Consider the following 23121-nt stretch of genomic DNA (forward strand, 5'->3'; position numbering starts at 1 on the left):
ATTATGAAGTGTAGATGAAAGACATTTTTTGAAAATATAAATGGTAAAATTGCAACAAGAGCAAAGAGGAAACTTGAATCAATACACATTATAGAAACTGAAGGACAGTCAACGCTCTCATGTCACACGATACGGAATAAGCTGCACTGTGAAGGGTGAAGGATGAAGAACGCGATTCCCAGAGCAACGCCTGAAAACTGAGCGTGCGGTTAGAAAGGAGGAGAATTAAAATGGAGTATGAGAACAACGGACCCACTCAGAAGAGGCATGGGCACGATGAACAAGAACAGATGAGGCCTGCGTCCATCCAGATAAGTAGTTACATTAGATGCATCAGACTAAACAGAACCATGGCTGTCGGGCTGGAGAACGCGCTCTCACGAGACCCTCACCTGCGAGACCTGCAGAGGCGCAGAGAGCCTGGAGGTGACGGGTGGGGAGACGCCGGCTCCGAGGAGCTCGACGGGCAACCCGGCTTCAAGAGAAGCAGGATCATCAGGAAAAAAGAGGGACACCTCCCACCGAAAATAGATCATTCAGCAGGAATAGGGAACCCGCACGATGAGCCTGCACCGGGCGACACAGCTGGCAAGCACGGGGAGCCACATGGTTGGAAGGGACGGGAGGGGCGGTGCCGGGACCCCAGCGCCTGCTCAGTCCCTGGCAGGCAGCGGGCAAAGCCACGCAGACCTCAGCCCCCTGGTGTCAGCCGGGAGAAGGAGATCCGCGGAGGCCTGGACCCAGCGCTTCCACTCCTGCGATCACCCCAAAGCTCCGGCCCACAGCAGGTGGGGCACACGGGTGTCCCCTGCAGCACGGCTGGTGACCCTGCAGAGCCGGAGCCCATCTAGGTGGGCAGTGCTGAAGGCCTGGATCGGAGTGACATGGGTCCCAGACCGGACCTGGAAACGACAGAGAGAACGTGTCTCCACACAAAAAAGTACTGAGCGGGAAAATAACCAACATCCGTACCCAATGCCATTTATACAAAATAACAATAATACGTGTTTTTAAAGGAACATGTTCACATAAAACCTGCAGCCAACAAATACAGTCGGCGCCCTGACGGTGTCCCCTGGCCAGCTTGTCCCTCTGTCTGCAGGGTGGCTGCACGCAGGGCAGGCAGGGAAAGGCTGGCACTGATGCCCAGCAGCAGCCCACCCACTACTGCCGAGCCGGCCCTCAGGGCTGTCCGTGCCTCCCGGGACCAGGATCCATCCGGCTGCCCGCGGTGCACTGAGAGCGGGCCTCGTCCCCTTCCTGCTCCACCCGCCTCCCTCCAGCACCCGAGTGTACCGCCCGCCCTCGTCTCAGCGTCTGCTGGGAAGGGATCCTACGCGGGACAGCAGCCAGGGCGAACCCCACAGAGGACCGGGGGATGGAGCGGGGACAGGGAAGAAAGTCACAGATCCTTAAGGGGCAAGGGCCCTGCCGCTGACCAGTGGTGCTCACGTCCAGGACCTAAGCAGGGTGATGGGCCCAGTGTCCTCCCCTGAGGCCTGACAACAAAGGCTCTGCCTGCCCTGATCTCAGGAGGTGGCCGAGGAGGACAGTGGTTCCTACTTGAACTTTTTAAGGGTAAACAATTCTTTTATAGACCGAGTATACTAAAGCTTTCTCCTCATAGCCCAAGAGCCTGTATGATTTGTACAGTGAACTAGAAACTAACTGGGCTCAAATTCGTGTCCATAAGTTTCAGAGTTTTGTTAACTGGCCTATAACATTTCCACTGACAAAACAGTAAGTGATTTTTATTTTCATCTTCTGCTTAAGAGGCCCAGTCAGGGGACTGTTCGGCCTGAATGTTAAAAGCTACGAGTTTATTATTTGCAGGATTGTAAATGACACTCAAGATACTGAAAGTAATTGTCAACTGATGTATTAAAAACTGAGTTTCATTTCCCAAATTGTGCGTTCTAAGCATGATTTCATTTATTAGAACATCTTACTACACTAGAACTAAGAAAGACACGAAAAAAAATTATCTGTCACTACATAGTTACATGCACAGAATCAGTTATCTCAAAATTCTCTTTTAAATTTTGAAATCTGAATTTTCTATTTTGAGTCTCTTAAGAAACTTATTGAGGGGCTTCCCTGGTGGTACAGTGGTTGTGAATCTGCCTGCCAATGCAGGGGACACGGGTTCGATTCCTGGTCTGGGAAGATCCCACATGCTGCGGAGCAACTAAGCCCGTGCGCCACACCTACTGAGCCTGCGCTCTAGAGCCCGTGAGCCACAACTACTGAGCCTGCGTGCCTAGAGCCTGTGCGCCACAATGAGAGAAGCCACCGCAATGAGAAGCCCACGCACTGCAACGAAGAGTAGCTCCCTCTGGCCACAGCTGGAGAAAGCCCGCGTGCAGCAACGAAGACCCAACACAGCCGAAAATAAATAAAATAAATAAATATTTAAAAAAAAAGAGAAACTTACTGAGACCTCTATGCAAACAAAATTGAAAATGTAGATGAAATGGATAATTTCCTAGGAAAAAATTTTACTGAATTCAACCCCAGTTGTGACAGAAAGCGTAAAGGGGCTGATTTACACATAAGAAATACAGAAATTCATCAGGGAACTACCCCACGAAAAAAGGACCAAGCCCAGGCGGTTTCAAAATAGAGAGTTCCACCAAACTTTTACAGTTCCGATAGCTCCAATACGAAATTATTTCAGAGAATAGATTTCAATTTTTTTTATCAAGCAAGCATAACATACCTAAAACTGATTCAGAGAGCCCTCAACAAACAAAAGAAAATTTTAGACCAATATCATTTATGAGCTTGTAAAATTCAAATAAAATACTATGTAAAGTTTCAAATAAAATATTAGCAAGTAAAGCGGACTCTCATACCACATTAAGAAAGCAAAAGTCAGACTTCCCTGGTGGTGCAGTGGTTAAGAATCTGCCTGCCAATGCAGGGGACACAGGTTCAAGCCCTGGTCTGCGAATATCCCACATGCCGTGGAGCAACTAAGCCCGTGCACCACAACTGCTGAGCCTGCGCTCTAGAGCCTGCGAGCCACAACTACTGAGCCCACGAGCCACAACTACTGAAGCCCACATGCCGAGAGCCCGTGCTCTGCAACAAGAGAAGCCACCGCAATGAGAAGCCCGCGCACTGCAATGAAGAGTAGCCCCCGCTCGCCACAACTAGAGAAAGCCCGCGCGCAGCAATGAAGACCCAGCACAGCCAAAAATAAACTTAAAAAAAAAAAAAAGCAGAAGTCAACAACCAAGTGAGATTTGTACAGGAACACAGGGTGGTTTGATACGGGAAATCTATCAATACCATCTTAATAGGTCTGAGATGAAAAGCTGCATGACTACCTCCAAGATGCTGGAAAAAAAATTTAACAAAATTCAACACCCATTCTTAACAGAAGCACTTCAGATAATCTGAACAGATGGATACTTCTTATCACGAAAATACCCTAAAGGCACAGGTTCCCAGAAGGGGATACGGAGGTGTCTGCAAGGACTTTACCATCTCTGCTGTTTAACATCCTGTTGGGTATTTGCCAATATAACTAGACAAGAAAAAACAAAGATGGGCCTAACAACTGGAAAAGCAGTAGAAGCATCTCTATACACAGGATGGTATTATGCTTGGAAAATCTAGATAACCAATGACAAAACTAACTCAAAAAAAAAAAAATTCAGCAAGTTAGCAGGATATAAATTGACATGCAAAAAGCAGTAACCTTCATATACAAAAATTATAAGCAAATACAAAGGGAGAGAAAAGCCCTTTCACAATAGCAAGAAAAGCAATAAGCAGCTTAGGATTACACCAGCCAAGAAGTGTGCAAAACCTGCATTAGGAGAAACTTGAAACATCCTGGACACACACAAGCGGACGTGTCAGACTGAAGCCGGCCGCGAACCCTCCGGCCTGGCTATCGCTGAGCTCAGGGTCTCACGCCTGCCTGCCCTTGGGTCTGGGTCAGCTTTGTGACAACAGAATGTGGCAGGATGGGACTGGCAGCCTCGCCTCCTGTCTCTGCACCGTGAGCCTGAGAAGCCGCAAGTCCTCTGAACTTGCGCAGCTGCCGTGGGAAAGGCCTGAGGCCACGTGGAGGAGAGGCCCTCATGGGAGCAGCCCTCCCGCAGGTGGCGAAGCTGCCCCGGGCCCTGCAGGGCGGCTGGGTGACCGCATAGAACAGAGCAGGGCCCAGCCAACCACCCGTGACTCCTGACCGAGAAGCGGCAGGTGTTTCAACCCACCGAGTTGTGGGTGGTTGGCTACGCAGTGTTGGTGACGGGAAGAGCAGACGTGAACAAGTGGGAACGCTTTCCTTGTCCTGGGACAGGTGCCTCTGCGCCACCAAGATGTCAGACGCCTCTAAGTTACTGCGAAATTAATGGGATCTCAACAAAAGACCAATAACCTTTTTTTTTTTTTTTTTTGCAGTTCAACAGAACTGTATGATATTACAGTTCATTTGGAAAAATACACAAAAATAGCTAGAAAACACTAAAACAACCCACAGTGTCTCTATGATGGAAAAACTGCTGGACTGACCAACGATGACCAATGGGAGAGGACATCAAGACCAGAGATGGAGCCATGCGCCCAGGAAAATCCAGCACAAGAGGAGTGGCATCTCTAATCAGTATAGAAGACGGACTTTTTATCACATGGTGTTGAGGCAGCTGGACAGCCATCTGGAAAAAGACAAAATTAGATCCATTCTTCACGCTACCTGCAAGAATAAAATCTAAATGGACCAGAGATTGAAATGGGGAAAAATTAGGTTGCACAATTCCTCCATACCCTGGGTGGAGAGGAAGGTTTTCTAGCTATGATTCAAAATCCACATGTAATGAGAGACTCATCGATTTGACTTTAAAAAACTTGCGTGGCAAAAGAAATAATTTTTCCCTCTTGACAAAGATGCCTAGGATTTAATCTCTTAACAACTTTCAGGTATAACATGCAGCAGTGTTGACTGTATTTATCATGTTGGACATCACATCCCTAGTATTTATTCGTCTTGTACCTTTTGACCCCCTTCATCCAGTTCCCTCTCCCCACCCGCCCACTTCCGGTGACTACAAGTCTGATCTCATTTTCTATGAGTTTGTTTGTTTGTTTTTGAAGTATAACTGACTTCCAACACTATGTTTGTTCCTATTATACAACAGTGATTATTTCTATACATTACAAACGGATCACCAGGGTAAGTCCAGTTACCGTCTGTCACCACACAAGGATGCTACATAATTATTGACTATTTTCCCCATACTGTACACTTTATAAATGGATAAATTGGACGGTATGTGAATCATAGTTCAAGAGAGCTGTTAACGTGAATGAAATCTGTCACGAGGAGTGAAGAGAACAGGACAGAGGGAACAGAGAAGGCAGTGACATTTCTCTAAACACAAAACTGTTTTGAACAGTTTTGACTTTTGGATAATACTCTACATGTGCGAAAAATACAATCAGATTAACAAGAATTGGAGAAAACCCTAACACTGAATGCAAACAGAAACAAGTGCACAGGACTGTCTCTCCAATAACATGATCACCTGAAGGCAAGGTGGGGAAGAAGGAGGGGAGGGTAGGTAACTGAACACAGAGCACTGTGACTGTATACCCTCGGAATAAAGAAAACAATCCTGCAAACTCTTCTCGGTTGTTGGATTCTGTCCACGGGTGGCAGTTCTGCAGCTGTGTGCACATATGGACGTGTGACCCGTGTGTGACCTCACTGGTACTATAGCCAGAGTCCCTGCAGAGCAGGACAGGACGGGCGGGCGAGGGGAAGGGCCTAGAGGCTGTGACCACCCGCTAGCGATGAGCACATGGCACGCTTACCTCCCGATTTCCAGACACCATTCCTCACGGAAGAACCAGGTCCTCGGAGAGACGGGTGAATCCAGCACAGGGAAACAGAGCGCAAGGGCATCCTGTCGCATAGAAAACGGGGAGGTAACCAAAAACAATGACGGGTGTAAAAAAAGGACGCTGGGGGCAGCGTGAACTCCCCTAGCGAAGCAGGGACACGTATAAGGACAACAGGGAGTTACACATAACCTACAACCTACTGTGCACAGAATGAAGCTACGGAATAAAGAACCTATGAACCCGTACTGATAATAAATTAAAAGTGGGAAGATTCTATTTACGACAGAACGTGGCTAATCAATGTGGAAGGAACGATGGACTCGAGAAGTTGACAGTCCGCGAGCATTGCAGGAAGAGTGGGTTTGTGAGCGGACGGTAAACCTGGGGCAGGAGGCGGCTCCGTGGAGACACGGGACCTTCAGTGTCACCGCCTCCCCACACGTTCCTCGTTAATGACGAGAGGGACGATGACAACTGTCCAGCGAGAACCAGACAACAGCGCGATCGGCCACCGAGTTTCACACACAGACGCCTCGGGGTCTGAGGCCCGAGGAGGACAGCAACACTTACCTGGTTCTCCAGCCAAAAACGTGTCCCTGAGTCCAATCCTGACAGAGCTCCCGACCCGCCCACCCTGAAGGGGCTTCTGCCGCACAGCTGGCTGCTATTCCTCTGAAATACCCAGGTTGTCAAAGACTAAGAGAGGCCGAGGGACGTGACACCCGATGGCCGCAGGGATCCCGGGCTGCGTCCAGGCCAGGAGAGCGAGGACAGGGACGATGGACGGGGCGGTCATCCAGCTAAGAACCTGGCTGCACATCAGACCAAAGTGCAGACTCTGTGCCGTTTCTCTGGCTGATACCAACTGAGGTTTTACTTAGGAGAACGTCCTCCCTCTTAGGCTCACGCACGCAGCATCGAGGGATAACGGGACGGGGGGAAGACGGGTGAAACACGCGTGGCAAAATGGTAAGAATCGGTAAACCCAGGTAAGGGGTGTATGGGGTTTTGTCTGTCTGTATTTACTATTTTCTCAACCTTTTTCTAAGTTTGAAATTAGTTCAAAATAAAAAGTTGGAAGATAAACATAAAATGGAACGAAGAGTACACTTCCGGGGCCCTCGGCTTCTGAGAAGGGTGCCGAGTCCCGCGCCGCCGCTGTCTCCCCTCCGTCAACCAAGATGATTTTGAAAAAGGTCAGCAGCTTCAGACTGGAAACGTCCTCTTTTGAGGGCTAACTGTCGCAGGCTATTCATCTGAACCCAAATGAAAGACCGTGAGCCCGGTGGGATGAAAACGTTCAAGGTTCGCATTTTTGTAACTGGTCCTCCTGTGGGGGTGGGGACTCCAGGGCAGAAAGTCCTTCTCACCTGACAGGCGATCGGGGCGGCCAGGCCGAGCGGTAGCGCAGAGGTGCCCCCGGGGACGCCTGCTTCCCGGGCCTCAGGCCTGTCCCCGGGACAGGGGCGGGGGAACCTGCGGGCGTCAAAACTGCGTGGTAGGCAGAAAGCACGCAGGAAGGGGTGATGGCTTCCTGCTCCAGGCTTACCCTCCTTGGCAGAAGACATGCACCCCAGGACCCCTCCCGCCCTCCCAAGCCCACCTCATACCTGGGGGTGCTGAGGGGCGAGGGGGCTGAACACCCGGCCGGCAAAGGACGAACTGACGAAGGTTAGCCCACGGTTGGGTAACTGGCTCCAAGTTAAAGTGTAAACCATCATTTTCAGTGAATGCGGTGTTTTTCTGAGTTTTTTTTTTTTTAAGTGAATACATGTTTCATTTTGAGACAATCAAGCAATTACCAGAAGATGGAAAATGAGAGTCCTGGCGTGGCTGGCCTTGAACTTTCTGAAGCTTGGCTTTCTGCACAAAATCTGTGATGGCTCCAACGTTCTGGGCTCTTGGTCTGTCTTGTGCAGAAATAAAGTCTTTGGGGTGGACCAAATAGGCTCCATATTTCTTGGAAAAGAGCTGAGGGTGATCTCGATACAAACCAAAGAAACTGTGGCTGAAATGTGCCCCCTTCCAACTGTGGTTTTGTTTGAAATACAACAAGTAAATATTATGAAGGTTACAAAGTAAGTTTTCTACATAAAATGTCAACAGGCCACTTCCAGATTAGAAGACTTGACCTTTAACACCTTTCTTTAATAACTGAGAATTTTAACGCTGGGTTAATTTTGGGAAACTTTTGACTTGGGGGATTGGGGGCCGCAGGGAGAAAAGACTGAGGTTACGGGGACCCAGTGACTCAGCCCCGGCTGCTTCATTCAGCAGGTCACCGCAGACCTGCAGGCTGGGAGCGCTGGGTCACGGTGGAGGCAGATTCGGCACAGCCTCTCCTGGGAGGGGGAAGGGGGGGGACCTCTCCTTCCGCATCCTGTCAGGGCACTGATCCCATCACGGGACCACACCCTCACGACCTAGTCACCTGCCCCCGGCGCCACCTCCTGACACCGTCACGCTGGGGGTCAGGATGCCAGCACGTGAATTGGGGGGGCGGGGGGAGGGTACACAGACGCACAGAGCGTGACACCCAGGCCTCCACAGGCCGGCACCTGACACTGAAACTGCACGACAGTAAGAGGGAAATACACACACACAGTGAGAGAGGAGTGAGTCCTCACCGTGGGCCCCCCGGGCAGAAAGTTAGAAGCGGCTCCCGCGGCCCTTCCCATCGTGTGGGACGGGGTGTCACGGTGCAGCTTCCTTGCTCTGCGTAGCTGGGCTCGGCCGGGCTGCGGGGAGGGCTGCAGGCCCCGGACGGGCGGGCTCCGCTCCAGAGCACTCTGCGTTGCCAGCCATCAGAGGAAGAACACAGATTTCTGAGTTTTTCACTTCACTAAACATGACCTGGCAAGACAACGTGTACACCGTATAGTCTAGTTACTGAAAAAGGGGAAGATTTATTTAAAAAGAGAAACATTAAATTAATAAACTCTCCCATTAGAGCAGAAATTTAGTAAAGATACAGGTAAACTGAAAGCATCCACATGCATCCATGAAAGGGTGGGCATCACTCGGGGGTTTATTTTGGGTGTCAACCTCACTCTCACAACTAGAAATGAGTCTGACCTTCGGGGGCACTGGCTCACCTGGCATCCAGTCCCCTCCTCCTGTGGCCGCTGCCCCCAGCGCGGGGCTCCAGCCGGCCACGCGGGGAACTCCGTCCCGAAGGGACAGATCACGGTGAGCCGAGGACCTGAGGAGGGAGGACCCTGAGGGCGCCTGCTGGAGCCGCCCCCCCAGTGCTCCGATCCCGAGGGCAGCTGCCCCGCCCCAGCCCCCGGCTGCACCCCTGGCCTGGGGGAACCAGGATGTGTGCACACTGCCGGTGCAAGAGGGAGAGGAGACAGGTCCCCTGCTTTGCTGCTTTAAACACTCTGAAGTACGTAGCAGCCACTCCAGCCCATCATCCCATCACCTGACCAGCCCTGACGCAGACACCGGTGCTGCAGACAAGGCTGGCTGACCCCCCCCAGGGCGCCCAGCCTCTCATCAACCCGGAGACCCCAGCTCTGCACCGGGAGAGTCGCCCGCGGCCCCGGCCTTCCCGGTGCCAGAGCCAGGCTGCCGCTCCCACTTCCTAACTTCCGAAGCTGCCCTTCCCGGTGGACCCCGTACCCGCCCGCTGATGACACCGCGGCCTCGCTCACCAGCGGCCGGGCATCTGTCCCGCGGGGCTGCGGTACCTGGACAGACAGACACGGCCACTCCAGTGCTCTGCGTACGCGGATGCAGCTGGGTCTGGTGGCCGGGGTCAGCCGGGGTCTACCGCTTGCTTTCTGTGCTCGTAGACACAATCTACGGGCCTCGGCTTTAAAGTCAGAGCGTGGCCACTGACCGCCTGCGCCACCTCGTAGCCTCAAGCCCCAGCTCTAAATGGGATCGACAGTGCCTACTTCCCAGAGCTGTTCGTGCCAGAAACTGAGGAGCCCTCGGTGTCCAGCGTGGCGCCTGGGAAGGCCCAAGGGTCCACAGCAGGGACAGCTGGCGGAGCCGCAGCGATCGGAGAGACAGGGTCTGAGGAGGGCCAGGGGCCGACGCCCCCCTGCACGCCCCCCGACATCTCTCTCTATGGCCTTGTCCGTGCACGGGCTGGGCGGAGCCCGCAAAGCACCCACAGCCCGGAAGGCAGCACCTGTTTCGGCAGCGAAGGTGCCTGGATGCTGGATCACAAGCCTCAAAAGGCCCTTTCTGACCAAACGCCCCTGCCTTTGTGGTCCTCACGGGAAGTCGGGTCGGGATGGAGGCAAAAGCACCTTCACTGAGATGAAGGATGTAGAGACTGAACCCGGGGAAAGTCAAATTCCCAGTGAGGGTCACGTAAAAATTAAATATTTTATACCTTAAACTGAGTTCAAACCTTGAGCACGTAAAGATTTATCATCACAGTTGTATCACCGAGATAGAAAACCTCCACAGCAATGTGAACAGTGTTGAGAGATAAGAACGGACATGCTTTCGCGTTCTGTAAACATCGGTTACTTTATTAAAGTTCTGACCGGCTGGAAACACAGCCAGCTCGGCTCCCCCTGCTTGCGGACGGGAGAGTGGGCAGCATGTGCCCAGGGTCTTCAGCGAGGGAGAGAGGAGTCTCAGCAGGGACACGGTTTGCTGGATGTTTCTAGGATTAAAACGCTTATCAAAATGACACAAGCAGGGATCACATCTCCTGACCTACGTACAGTCAAGTCACAGTACCAGAAATCAGCACACACCCTTCCGAGGGGCCGTGTTACAGACCAAGCACAAGGCACACATGATTTTCACGACCAATAAATGTGTTTTTCAAAAACAGTTCAAGGGCACTGTCAGTAAATACGAGCTTTTCATTTTAATTGCCCACTCATGGCAAAAATAAGATGTCAGTATGTATTCGTCAATAAAATTGTGGGTCGGCATGTAGATTCCACCCAGGCCCAACACAGTGAAGGTGGGGCCCGGGCTCGTCACCGGGAGGTGAGGAGGCGGCCCTGCAGCCGGGCACTCCAAGGGGCCAGGTCCACCCACTGCTCGCAGGGAGAGTGACCACTGCCCCGACCACTGCCCCCCAACCAGGGGGTTAGGGTCTGGCGGGGCACCTGTTGGAAACTTAGTTAAAAACAGCTCTAAAATCTAGACAAATCTGATTACTAACACCTCCCTTAATGTGCCAACAGAGAAACACAAAACGGAAACAAAACTCTTCGCCGGACGAGCTTCCCTGGTGAGAAGACCCCTCCGCCGCCCCCAGCCGCAAGCCAGGACGATGCCCCGCGCTCGCCACGAGATGGCGCTGCGGAGACGCAGCTTACATCTCAGCCCTGGGAATGGCAACAGGGTAAGAGACCGGATTATGTTCTCTTGGGGCAGTTCTCTCCAACTAAAAAGAACGGGGCTATTGAGTAAGACGCACACACGCTTTAGTGCGATCCATCCACGCGGGCCCTCCTTGGGGCGACGGCGCAGACAGGCCAAGCTCGCGGGAATGAGCACATCGGGCCGTGACGTCACCACGGCGGGACTCTGTCCCCGAAGCGCGCCCAGGTGCAGGTACTCGGCGCCACGTGGAAGTCAGTACTCACGCGGCCTGGGGCCGGCGCCGCGGGGACAGTCGGGGCCGAGGCCGCTACCTCGTCTTCTTGGCCGGCGCCGGCCCGTTGGGGCGGCCGGGCGCGAAGTTCCAGTCCACGGGGTTGAGCAGCTGCTGCGTCTTCTTGCGGGTCCAGTAGGGGTTGATGAGGACCGTGAGGAGGCCCAGCCCAACCACGAAGAGCGCCCAGTGCGGCGGGAAGAGGCTGCGGGCCAGGGCGTCCCAGTGGCCCAGGCACACCCACCACATGTGGTAGGTGAGGACCATGCGGCAGTGGAAGAGGTGGACCATCAGCCACTGGTTCAGCCTCCAGAGCAGCGAGTCCGCACAGCCGGCCTGCGGGCAGAGCGGGGTCAGGGCGCCGGACTCGGCTCCGCGGCGCCAGGGTGTCCCCGCCCCCTCCCGGCCCCGCCCAGCCGCCCGCAGACCCACCCAGCGCAGCGCCTCCTGCCCGCCCGCGCCCCCGGAAGGACAGTCCACTCCCTTCCAAGCTCACCTCCAGCGCTTCCTCCCTTGACCGTGCACGTATCGAGCAGCTAAGCAACGCTGACCCACTGAAGCCGGAAGACACGCCGGGCGTGTCCAACCAGGCTCCCCGGGCCCCGGGGGCAAACGCTCTCAGAGGAGACAAGCTCAGGATGACATGTGTGTCCTCACTTCTTTGCTTTTCGGTATTTTTACCCCAGTAGCCCTTGGACACAAGCCCAAATGGACTTGCCTTAAAATTATTCTAAATTCACATTAAAACTAGCTGTAGCTAAAACCAAACAGGGAACTTGAAAACGCTATACAGCAGACTGTGGGCACAGAGGTGGGACACTGTGGCAGGGACGTCAGCACCTGGACAGCCCGGCACCAGGACAGGAGGTACCAGCGCAGCCCACACACCTCAGACCCATGAGCTTGTGCACACCGGCCTCTCCCTGCTGCGCTCTGCCCAGGCCGGAGCGTCCTCCTGGGCAGCTCCCCGCCCCGACACCGCCTCCCCAGGGTAGGGGCACGTCTGGCACTTGCAGGAGGAAAGGCGGCAGCGGGGGAGGGGCCGGGAAGGCGGGGACGCCTCGCCAGGCAGCAGCCCGGTGACGCTGGGAACGGGCACGGCCTCACTGCGGCCGCACCTGCGGAGCCGCAGGGGGACACGGCAACTGACCTCTGGAGTGACCACATTTTAAAAGAGAAAGAAAGGGGAATTCCCTGGCGGTCCGGTGGTTAGGACTCTGTGCTCTCACTGCCGAGGGCACGGGTTCAATCCCTGGTCGGGGGACTAAGATCCTGCAAAAAGAACCCAACCTCCTGCCTGGATGATCCGCCTCTGGGCGACCCAGAGGTCTGCAAGGCAAGGAAGCAAGCAAACGAAGGAGATGACAGACCTCACTTCTTCAATTTTTTTATATACGTTTCCCCTGCTTCTGGGAACGAGACCATCACTGCAGAGGGACTTAAAAGAAGTCTTGGATGAAACGAGGCATGTTATGTTCTTGGATGGAAAACACTCAGAAGACGTTACATCTTCCCTCCTTGAATGCATCCACAGATTTAGTCCAAATAAGAGAATACATCAGTATTTTTATCAACTTGTAACAACTTTAAGTAACGCCACTCATGCAGTGGAGTAAACGCACAAGAGCAAGGAGGGCTGAAGGTGCCTCAGCAAATAATGAGATACAATGATGCTTCAGAAATAAGAGTGCAAAAAACAGATAAACAATACAAAATGCAGAAATGAATAAGATACATGGAGGGTTGGCACTGGGCGGCATTTCGAACCCCCAGGGAAAGGATGGATAATGTAATTACATTAGGATTCTTGCTCACCTCCTGGGAAAATCCAGTTGGATCTTACTTAAAAATACTTTCCAAATGGACTAAATATCAATGTTTAAAAGGAAAAGAAAACCATAGAGTACTAGGGGAAAAAAAACACAGTTTTACAGAAATAGTTTTATACTCATTGCATGGGTAGGCATTCTCCACGTTATGCTAGAATCATGACTTATACAAGTAAAATTCCTCGAACTGTACAATTAGACAAAAAAACAATGTTTCTCAAACGCAAAAACACTTGAGGTTTGAGGTTCTCAATGATAGATTCCTCACGTGGGAAAGATTTAGCCTTTGCTCTGGCCTGAAGGACGTTAAATGTACAAACTGTAGAGTGGGAAGGTGAGCTAAGTGTGTCTCGGGGTGAACATACAAACTGCAGTGAGCTACATGTGCTTGGGGGCCGGGGCACTGCTCACCCTTCCAACCTTGCAGGCACTGGCCAGCAAGCCATCTTCTTTCCACTTGCCGCTTCCTTCAAAGTTCACAAGATGTACTCCTTTCCATTATCTTCCCCGCTTACTAAAAGCAGTCATCCTAAATTCCTAATATTCATACCAGAAGCATGAACTTCTACTCATACAGTAATTACATTAAGTTTAGAAAACTCCAAGCTTGAGAACTGAGCATTTTTGGTCCTACTCAGACACTGAAATTTTTGGGTTCAACATCACCAAATGCTTTGAGAAAAGCAGGGTCAGTAACAAAGTGAGACTTAACTGTGCAAAGGTTACTTTGTATAGCTAGGGTCCCAGCAGGTAGTGTTCCTGGTGTATACTTACTTACACATAAATTGACTGTTTTTTATACCATGTCATTTGCATCTAGACTAGTGTCTCCGTGGATGAATCATGTTTAGATGTTTGAGTGTGTAATTCATTTATTATTATTTCTAAACAACATTTCAGAATCAAATTGGAGGAGGAAATGGAAGCATGAGCCCGTTTGGGGTGTAAACTACGTTAAATTAGTGGTGACACCTGGTCCTGACATCCGTCTGTATCTCATCAAATCAGACCCCGATGGTGAGGATTCCTGGACCCTGATGCCCAACTAAGCAAGAACTTGGCAGCTTTATGAAAAGCTTGTAAGGATTTCAACGTTTTACACGGCGTTTACTCACAAGGTTCAGTAGTATCTGAACTAGACCAAGACCATGTCTGTGTAGGCACACGGGCCCTGAGCTGTCTTAGCTGAGGGGACAGCTTTGCCATGGGGTCACGGGCCGCGTGGTGAATACGGCGAGCGGGAAGAAGTGGGTTCTGGGACCACCCTTTTCCATCCTGAACGAACGGCACCCGAACACTTTAGAGAAAACAGAAAAAACCCCAAACAAAGTGCCTCCCTCTGGTGGCCGCCCCACAGCTGGGGTCTGTCTTCTTCCCGAGCAGTGGGCCCACCCCACCTGGGGAAGAGCTTCCGGAGACCCCCGCCCGGGCGCCTGATGCGTGAGGGGCACCAGGAGGAGGCCTGGCTGAGCAGCAGTTCACAGACAAACTCTGTCGTGAGGAATCAGGGGCCCATCGACAGGGCCCTGCACCCAGGACAGACTCGCCAAAGCGGGCAGGGACCCGGGCAGCACCCTGGGGTCAGGAAGAGATCCTCGGCTAGCAGCTTCACGCGGAAGAGGGAGGAGCTGGTCCACGTGTCCAGCCCCCCAGCTGTTTGGAGGGGCTCCCTGGCCGCTGGCCCACAGTCCAGCTGGCAGAGGGGCGGAGGCGGTGGCTTGGGCTGGTGGACACACAGCCTTGCCCCACCCAGGATCGGACATGTAAGCAGACAGAAGCCACAGCTGCCTGCCCTTCCCTGGGGAGGGAGAAAGTCGATGGAGAACCTCCAGGGCCCTGGCTAGGCTGACTGGTGGGATTTCTCCTGGGTGAGGACAGTCGTGAGGCCAGGGAGAGGCGTCTGCTTCATCTAATGCACAGACACCAACAGAGAGTCACGGAAAATGAAGAATCAGGCAAAGACGCTCCAAACCAAGGAATGAGACAAATCTCCAAACCCTACTGGAGAGCAGTCACATGATGTACCCGACAGAATTAAAGGCATCTGTCATAAGGGTGCTCGCCGAGGTCAAGAGAACACGTGGGAACAAGTGGAATGTCAACGAAGAGATGGAAATGTAAAAAAAAGTACCAAACAGAAATCAAGGAGATGAAGAATACAATAACTGAACTAAAACACTCACTAGGGGGACCTCCGTGGTGGTGCAGTGGTTAAGAATGCGCCTGCTGGGCTTCCCTGGTGGCGCAGTGGTTGAGAATCTGCCTGCCAATGCAGGGGACACGGGTTCGCGCCCTGGTCTGGGAAGATCCCACATGCCACGGAGCAACTAAGCCCGTGAGCCACAACTACTGAGCCTGCGCGTCTGGAGCCTGTGCTCCGCAACAAGAGAGGCCGCGATAGTGAGAGGCCCGCGCACCGCGATGAAGAGTGGCCCCCGCTCACCGCAACTGGAGAAAGCCCTTGCACAGAAACGAAGACACAACACAGCCAAAAATAAATAAATAAATTTATTAAAAAAAAGAATCCGCCTGCCAATGCAGGGGACACGGGTTTGGTCCCGGGTCTGGGAAGATCCCACATGCCGCGGAGCAACTAAGCCCATGTACCACAACTACTGAGCCTGCGCTCTAGAGCCTGCGAGCCACAACCAATGAGCCCGCATATCTAGAGCCCGAGCTCCGCAACAAGAGAAGCCACCGCAATAAGAAGCCTGCGCACCACAACAAAGAGTAGCCCCCACTCGCCACAACTAGAGAAAGTCCGTGTGCAGCAACGAAAACCCAATGCAGCCAAAAATAAAACAAAAAACAAAAAAAACTCACTAGGGAGGTCACCAAAGTAATCTACAATCTACAGGTTCAATGCAACCCCTGCCAAAATCCCAGTGGCATTTTTAACAAAAAAGATTTCTAAAATTCACATGAAACCACAAAAGACCCCAATAGCCAAATCAATCTTGAGAAAAAGAACAAAGCTGGAGGCACTACGTTTCCTGATTTCAAACGATATTACAAAGCTACAGAAATCAAAACTGCACGAACTGCCATACAGACAAACACACAGACCAGTGGAACAGCATCGAGAGCCCAGAAAACATCCACACAGACACGGCCAACTGATCTTCAACAGGGTGCCTAAAACTCACAGCAGGAAAGGGGTAGTCCCTTCAATCCATGTTGCTGGGAAAACTGGACATTCACATACAAAAGAATGAAACTGAACCCTTATCTCACACCTTACACAAAAATCAACTTTAAGGCAGAAATGTAAGACCCAAAACTCCTAAAAGAAAACATAGGGAAAAAGTTTCATGGCATTGGTTTTGGCAATGATTTCATGAATACGATACCAAGAACACATACAACAGAAACAAAAATAAACAATTGGGACAACATCAAACTAAAAAGCTTCACAGCAAAGGAAACAATCAACAGAGTGAAAAGGCAATCTACAAAGTGGGAGAAAATATTTGCCAACCCTATGTGTAATAAGAGATTAATCTTGAACATATATAAAGAACTACAACTCAACAGTAAAAAATAACAAAGAATCTGAGTTAAAAATGGGCTAAGGGCTTGAACAGTTTTCCAAAGACGACATACAAATGGCCAACAGATAAGACGAATAAATGCTCGCTGTCACCAGTCATCAGGGAAATGCAAATCAAAAGCCAGTGAGATGTCATCAGAGAAACAAAGACAACAAGCGTTGGTGAGGATGTGGAGAAACTGGACCTCTGTGCACTGCTGGTGGGAATACAAAACGGTGCAACCGCTGTGGAAAACAGTGGGGGTGGTTTATTTTCTAAAAACAGAACTACCTGATGACCCAGTAAAGGAACCGAAATCAGAACGTGGAGGAGATATTAGCACCTCTACGTTCATTCACAGTAACTAAGACTGAAACACCCAAGGAAGGTGTGCTTCACACACGTAATGGAAAACTGTTCAGCCTGAGAAAAGAAGGAAACCCTTCAATGTGCAATGACATGGCTGGACCTTGAGGACATTCACTCAGCGAAATAAACCAGGAACAGAAGAGAAACATGGCAGGAGCCCACTTATATGAGGCATCTGAAATAGTCCAGTTCCTAGAATCAAAGTGTGGATGGCAGTTGCCAGGGGCTGGAGGGAGGGGAAGCGGCGAGTTACTGACCAACAGGCGTGAAGTTTCAATCAGACAAGACGAATAAGCTCCAGAGGCCTGCTGTGCACCTGTGCCTACAGCTGACGATAACGTGCTGGACACTTAAAGATTTGTGAAGAGAGCGGATCTCATGTTGGGTATAAGATAACATAATGTCTAATAAAAAATTTAAAAGATATGTATGTAGACATATATTGTTTTTTTAAAAATATTTGAAACAAAGAAAAAGCATGTTTTCTAGGGCTTGCAAATACTGCCTACTGAGTAAGACACACGATCCACCGAGTCTTCTTTTGCAATGGGGCAGGAAGCCTAAAAGAGTTGTTTAAAATGATTAAAATGGAATTCAACGAAAATGAGCTTCTTACGGACTGTAATACTCTAATCCAGCCTGGTGATGCTGTGACAGCACAGGCCACAAGGGACCAGCAACACGGGCATCAAGCGGGTGAAGGTGCCACACTAGCCGCTCCCCTCCCGCTGCGGAGCGCAGATGCCGCAGGGGGGCCCAGGCCGTCTGGGAAGCGCCTACCTTTAGGAGCATCCAGGAGATGCAGGTGAAGGGAGTGCTCATCTCCAGGAGCAGCGTGATCATGGGCAGGTAGTGGCCAGCTTGGAGGTTGACCACGGAGCCGAGAAACCCGAGGAAGGCGAAGAGGTGGTGGACGGCCAGGAACCCGTCGAATGTGCGGAACAGCACATTGGACACGTGGAGTGCGAGGTTCTCGAAGAGGAAGAAGCCGGTTGCCGTGGCGATGTGGAACCAGCACCAGTTCTGCTGGCCGAGCACTTTGTCGGCCTCGAGCACGGGGTCCAGCAGCAGCGCCCGTAGCCCCGCCGCGGTGCCCTGGATGCCAAACACTGCGCGCGTGGCCGCCAGGTTCCAGAAGACCTGCTCTCGGGCCCCCAGGGAGCGGTAGGTGGCGTTCAGGGAGGATGACAGCTGGTGGCAGGCCACAAAGACGCCCAGGTAGAAGGCGCACCCGGCGGCCACCAGTGCCCAGCGGACCTGCCCGGAGGTGCAGTCCAGGTCAAAGAGGCTGGCCGCCGGCCCGCTGCTCGGGAGGCTCATGCTGCTGACGTCGCAGAGGCTGCGCCGGGGTCCACACGCTGCACCGGGCCACGGCCCCGGGACCCTCATGCGCCCATCCTCCACCTGGACAAAGAAAAGAGCCTTGACCCTCTGCCGGCTGAAAGGAGCCGGGACGCAAGGCTGCTCCAGCACCACAGAGACACTGTCACAAAACGGATGTTGACAACTCTTCTCCTCTTGCTTACGTGTATTCAGTGACACAAAAACAGAGCAAGAAAACATCCGCTGGCGGGACAGGAGCACGAGAGAAAGTGACACGAAGGACGGAAGGGGCAGGCGTGGACGGGGCAGGAAAGAGACACGGTCCCGACTCCCCAGTGGATGCCCCCCGTGGTGGCAGTGACAGCCCACAGAGCCCCCCAGACAGAGCACACCTAGAGGAGGATGTGCTTCCGCAACCCACGGCGGGAACACTGCCAGCCAGCACCCCATCCGGAGCTCCTTGGACCCTCACCTGTGCTGGACAGCAAGTTCCGCACTTAGGGGAGTACTTGTGTGTACATCTATGTGTGTGTGTATGTATTTCTGTCTACTGCGATGCTCTGACATCGTAAGCCCCACCTGGCTGGGCAGAGACAACCCCCAGCCAGCCAAGGGCCCAGCCAGGAGCCCACCTGTGACCTATGCCAACAGCCCGGCCAGGCCCGGCCTCCTCCGCCTGCCCCGCCCCCGGGGAGGTGACACTCCTCTAACCGGAACACCCGGGTCGGGTGCCCGGCGGCTCGGGGCAGCCCTGTCACCCAAAGCCCAGCAAAATCACTAAAACCAGCCAATCGTACGTGTTCCCCCCGCCCCGCCTGCCTTTCCCCTGGAAACCCCAGTAAAGGCCGTACCCTCAGTCTTCCCTCCATCCTGTCCTCTGCCCCCTGACCCCCGGCCATCCCCCCACGTGCCCGGTGTGGCCCTGCCTCTAGGACCCAAGAGCATAGTGAGCTTTGCTTTCCTCTTGTGGCCACGCCTAACTGAGCCTCTCATAGCAGAATCCAGAAGCATCTGGTCCCGCACTGTGAAGCTGATGAGGGCGGAGGCAGGGGCGAACACTGGGAGGGGAGAGGGGGTCTCAGCGCTGGGCAGAAGGGAAGCCGCACCATCAAGAACTTAACCCCATGCAAAGGGTCAGCTGCACAAACCGGAAACTCTGCTGAAACACAGACTCATCCCGAAACTTCACCTGGTTCCCTCCACAAGCCTGTCGTGCGGTCTGGGCGACAGTTCCCATTTTGCCATGACTGCATCTCTGTGCTCCTGGCCCAGCACCTAACTTCTGTGGAACCTCTGCCTTGAAACGGGAGGGTCCCCATGACTCTGAAGAGCTCTGACTAAAACAATGACTCAAGCTTGCCCAGGGCGAGTGGCTGGTATAGGTGCCCCTTCACGAAGGCTGGGGGGACTGCAGGGCACTGGGACCAAAGAACAGAACAGTGGGTTCTGATCTTGGTTCCAATATTTAGGAGCTAGGAAAACAGGACCCCAGTGTCTGACTATAGGAACGAAAAATACACATAAATACAGCAGAGTGGGTGTCAGGTGCTAATATGAAGCACCTACTCTGTGCCAGGCACGTTCAGTTAGGCCGTTTAATCTGCTAAATAGGGAGTCGTACATTTCCAATGGACAGAAGAGAGCCCAGGTTCAGTTATTTGCCTCAAATCAAGAAGCTACCCAGTGGGGCCTCGGATTGGACCGTGACCAGACCCCAGAGCTCTGGGCCCAGGTGCATTAGATCACCTGCAGGTCTGTCTGTCCTTTCCACACCGAGGTGGATGCCCAGGCCCCCTCCCAAGGTCCTGACTTCGCTGCCCTGGGGCGGGGCCAGGCTTCGGTGTTTCTTACGTGCCCAGGCACCCTAAGCAGGTGTATAACCACTGAACCAGCGTGAACTCCAGTCCCCCCAGCTGTAAGATCCTGTGACTCCAAGGAGGGAGGGTTTAGTGGCTTCCTTTTCCTAAAGCAGGCAGCGTCCTGAAGGCCTGAGAAGCTCTTCTGTGCCTAATCCAACAAACCCTGATTATCCTGGAGAGAAAGCCTGAAACAGCCCCTTTTCCTCCTCCTCCCAGCAAGAGGCACAAGGAGACGTGGGGTCCTGAGGGCCGGGGCAGGGCCTGAGAGGGGACGGAGAGTGGACAAGCGAGGCTACAGCACAAAGAGCCGCCCGCCAGCCTCAGGCTCCGGGCACGCGGGAGAAGCCTGCTTCTGAGGCGTGGGCCCAGGGTGGAGGCCAGGGCGCAGAGCCAAGGCCCAAGGAGGTGGGCTCCAAGGCCCCAGAGACACAGGAAAAACCACCGTCCTCTCAAGTTCACCACTGAGAAACCTCAGCCCGGCTTCTGGGTCCTCACGCCTTCTAGTAGCCTTTCTACAGAAAGAAATGCAAGCGAGCTAAGGTCAGACACCGAAATACTCAGCTAAGACTGAGCTGCGGCGGGGGAACCCTCAGGGCCATCAGAGAAACAGAAACAACTCCCTGTAAAAACCCAACGCTCGCCCCCCTTCAAACCCTATCAACTCTCCCCCATCTGGATCGCTGCTCAAACCCGCCTCGGACACACCCTCCTACACAGCCGCTTCCACAGAGCTTCCGGGCCGGCTGGTCTGGTCCAACCTGTCATCCTGGGTCTCGGGGACACACAGGCGAGGTGGGTGACCCACTTGAGCCATGAGGGGACGAGGCCAGGCCTTGGGTGGGGGGTCCGCAGCAACCCAGGCGGCCCCCCCCCCCCGGTGGCCCGGCTGCCCCGTGGCTAGGGGGCACCCCAGGGCGCGGCCAGGCCCTGCTCCGGAAGGCGGCACAGACCAGAGGCAGGCAGAGCTGCAGGGCTCGGCAGCCACCCACCCTGACCACACCCCTCACCCGTCCCGGCACGGGGGGGCACTGGGTCACCCCGTTCACCTCGAGCCCAGCCAGAGGGCTTCCTCCTAGCACCTGAGGCCGCCGTCCCCGTCCCCGCACAGCCGCAGAGCCAGGACCCCTGCTCCTCCAGTGCAGGGTCCTCGGAGCCCCGCCCCGCAGCCCCTGCGTCTCAGCGGTGCTGCAGCCGCGGCCGTGGGGGAACGGGCTGCTGGGGGCTGGAAAGCCCGTCCCGACTCCACAGGCCTCCATTTTCTCTGGGAAAAAATCCACCTACAAACCTCATCTTGCTCTTCGCTTTACAAGATTTGGTAGTTCCAGCAGTTCTACTGAACTGAAGCGGGCAATTTAGGAAATTAACAAGAGGGTGGGTTCCAGTGCTGCAGCGGCCAGGCAGCCCCGACCCGGGGACGGGAGTCGGGCCACCAGGACCTTTGCAGCTCTGACACAGACGCCGAGCATCTGTGAGCTCCTTCCGTTCACTGGGGGCTAACCTGATCCAAAACTTGGAAATGTGGTCAGAAAGAGGGAAACGGCACGCTTTTTGATGTCGCGCTGGGTCACCGCTCACAAGCCCCTGAGGGTCACCAGACTTTCCAGGGGAGACAGCAGTTCGGTTCAGCAGGGACTGGCCCAGACTTCAGTCTGTGAGGTCAACCCAGCAACACTGATAAGGTGATGAGGAGCCCTAACACCCCTCTCCCCCCAGAGGATAATCCCACTGGCTCCCACTCCAACCAGCATTCCTGGTGGCAGCCTCCGGCGGGCTCTTTCCTCCGCCGGGTCCTTCCTCAGCGATTTAACCTCACCTGTGCTCCCTGTTTGCTCAGGAATTACGTTTCTAACATTTTGAGAATTATACTCCGACAGTCTGTAAACATATTTTTCCAAAGTTAAAATACACGCTCAAAAAACAAAATTCAGAAAATATAAACAAGTCCCACAGCGAGCACGCCGTGGACGGTCTCGGCCCGTCTGCCAGTGTCCTCTCTCGGGCTCGGTGCCCGCGGGCCGGCCGCCTACACCCCTCCCACCGCGGCCCGAACCGCGGCCTGAGCCCACGCCCGACTCACCTGCGGGCGGAGCTGCCGGACCTCTGCCCGCCCCGCCTGCAGACGGAGCGACCGGACCCCCGCCCGACCCACCTGCAGATGGGGCGACCTGAGCCTCTGCCGGGCACACCTGAGGACTGAGAGCCGGACCCCGCCCCACCGCCCACAGTCCAGGCAGGGCCGCCAAGCACCGCGGGCTGCACACGGGGAACACGGGGCTCCTCCGCGCCAGGACTGGGGGCTCTCAGCTCCCGGAGGAGACGCCGACTGGACCCGGAGACCCCGCCCCCGCTCCCGCTCCCGCCCGGCGCCTACCCGCGCACGGATGTGTCACGACCCGGGCGCACGTCGCCGCGCATGCGCACCCGGGGGGCGGGGCCTAGCGGCGGCCAGTCACTACCAAGGCGCGGAACGGGGCGGGGGGGGGGGGTCGCGGGCCGTACCACCAGCGCGGACGCATCGTGGAAGGCTACCAAGGCCGCTGGGGGGCGGGCGGAGGCGCCCCGCCTCTCCCGCCTCTACAGTGAGCCGACACCGAACACACCCCTCACGCCCCAGGTCGATTCCTCCCGAACAGTGATGAGCAAGGAAGGGGTCGCCCTAGCCGACTGCACATGCGCTGGGGTCCTGGGGCCGCCTGGGGGGCGCGGCCCGGCAACTCCTCTGTGCCCACCGCCCCGGCCCGCGGACAGGACCCGGCAGAGTCCCCATGTGACCCCGAAGC

At 54.0% G+C, this 23121-nt stretch overlaps 1 protein-coding gene across 3 annotated transcripts; it reads right to left on the reverse strand.

Annotated features, from left to right (window-relative positions):
• Positions 1 to 10325: 10325 nt before the first annotated feature.
• On the reverse strand, positions 10326 to 22748 carry CLN8 (CLN8 transmembrane ER and ERGIC protein). 3 transcript variants are annotated; one of them, XM_061177400.1, is made up of 3 exons: positions 22713 to 22748; positions 17940 to 18563; positions 10326 to 11767 (listed from the first exon to the last, which is right to left on the reverse strand). In XM_061177400.1, the coding sequence occupies exons 2-3, from the start codon at positions 18546 to 18548 to the stop codon at positions 11468 to 11470; spliced, it is 909 nt and encodes a 302-aa protein (XP_061033383.1). In that variant the 5' UTR covers positions 18549 to 18563; positions 22713 to 22748; the 3' UTR covers positions 10326 to 11467. The 3 variants fall into 3 exon arrangements, with proteins under 3 accessions (XP_061033383.1, XP_061033382.1, XP_061033381.1); XM_061177399.1 differs by lacking the exon at positions 22713 to 22748 and adding an exon at positions 22491 to 22703; XM_061177398.1 differs by lacking the exon at positions 22713 to 22748 and adding an exon at positions 22419 to 22703.
• Positions 22749 to 23121: the final 373 nt, after the last annotated feature.

This window comes from Eubalaena glacialis, chromosome 20 (assembly GCF_028564815.1).
Source record: "Eubalaena glacialis isolate mEubGla1 chromosome 20, mEubGla1.1.hap2.+ XY, whole genome shotgun sequence".
Taxonomy (NCBI): Eukaryota; Metazoa; Chordata; class Mammalia; order Artiodactyla; family Balaenidae; genus Eubalaena; species Eubalaena glacialis.

Coding starts and splice junctions, on each gene's coding strand:
- CLN8 (XM_061177400.1), bottom strand. CDS start 18,548: ATGAGGGTCCCGGGGCCGTGGCCCGGTGCAGCGTGTGGACCCCGGCGC. Junction 11,768..17,939: donor TCTCCTGGATGCTCCTAAAG/GTAGGCGCTTCC, acceptor CTCTGCCCGCAG/GCCGGCTGTGCGGACTCGCT.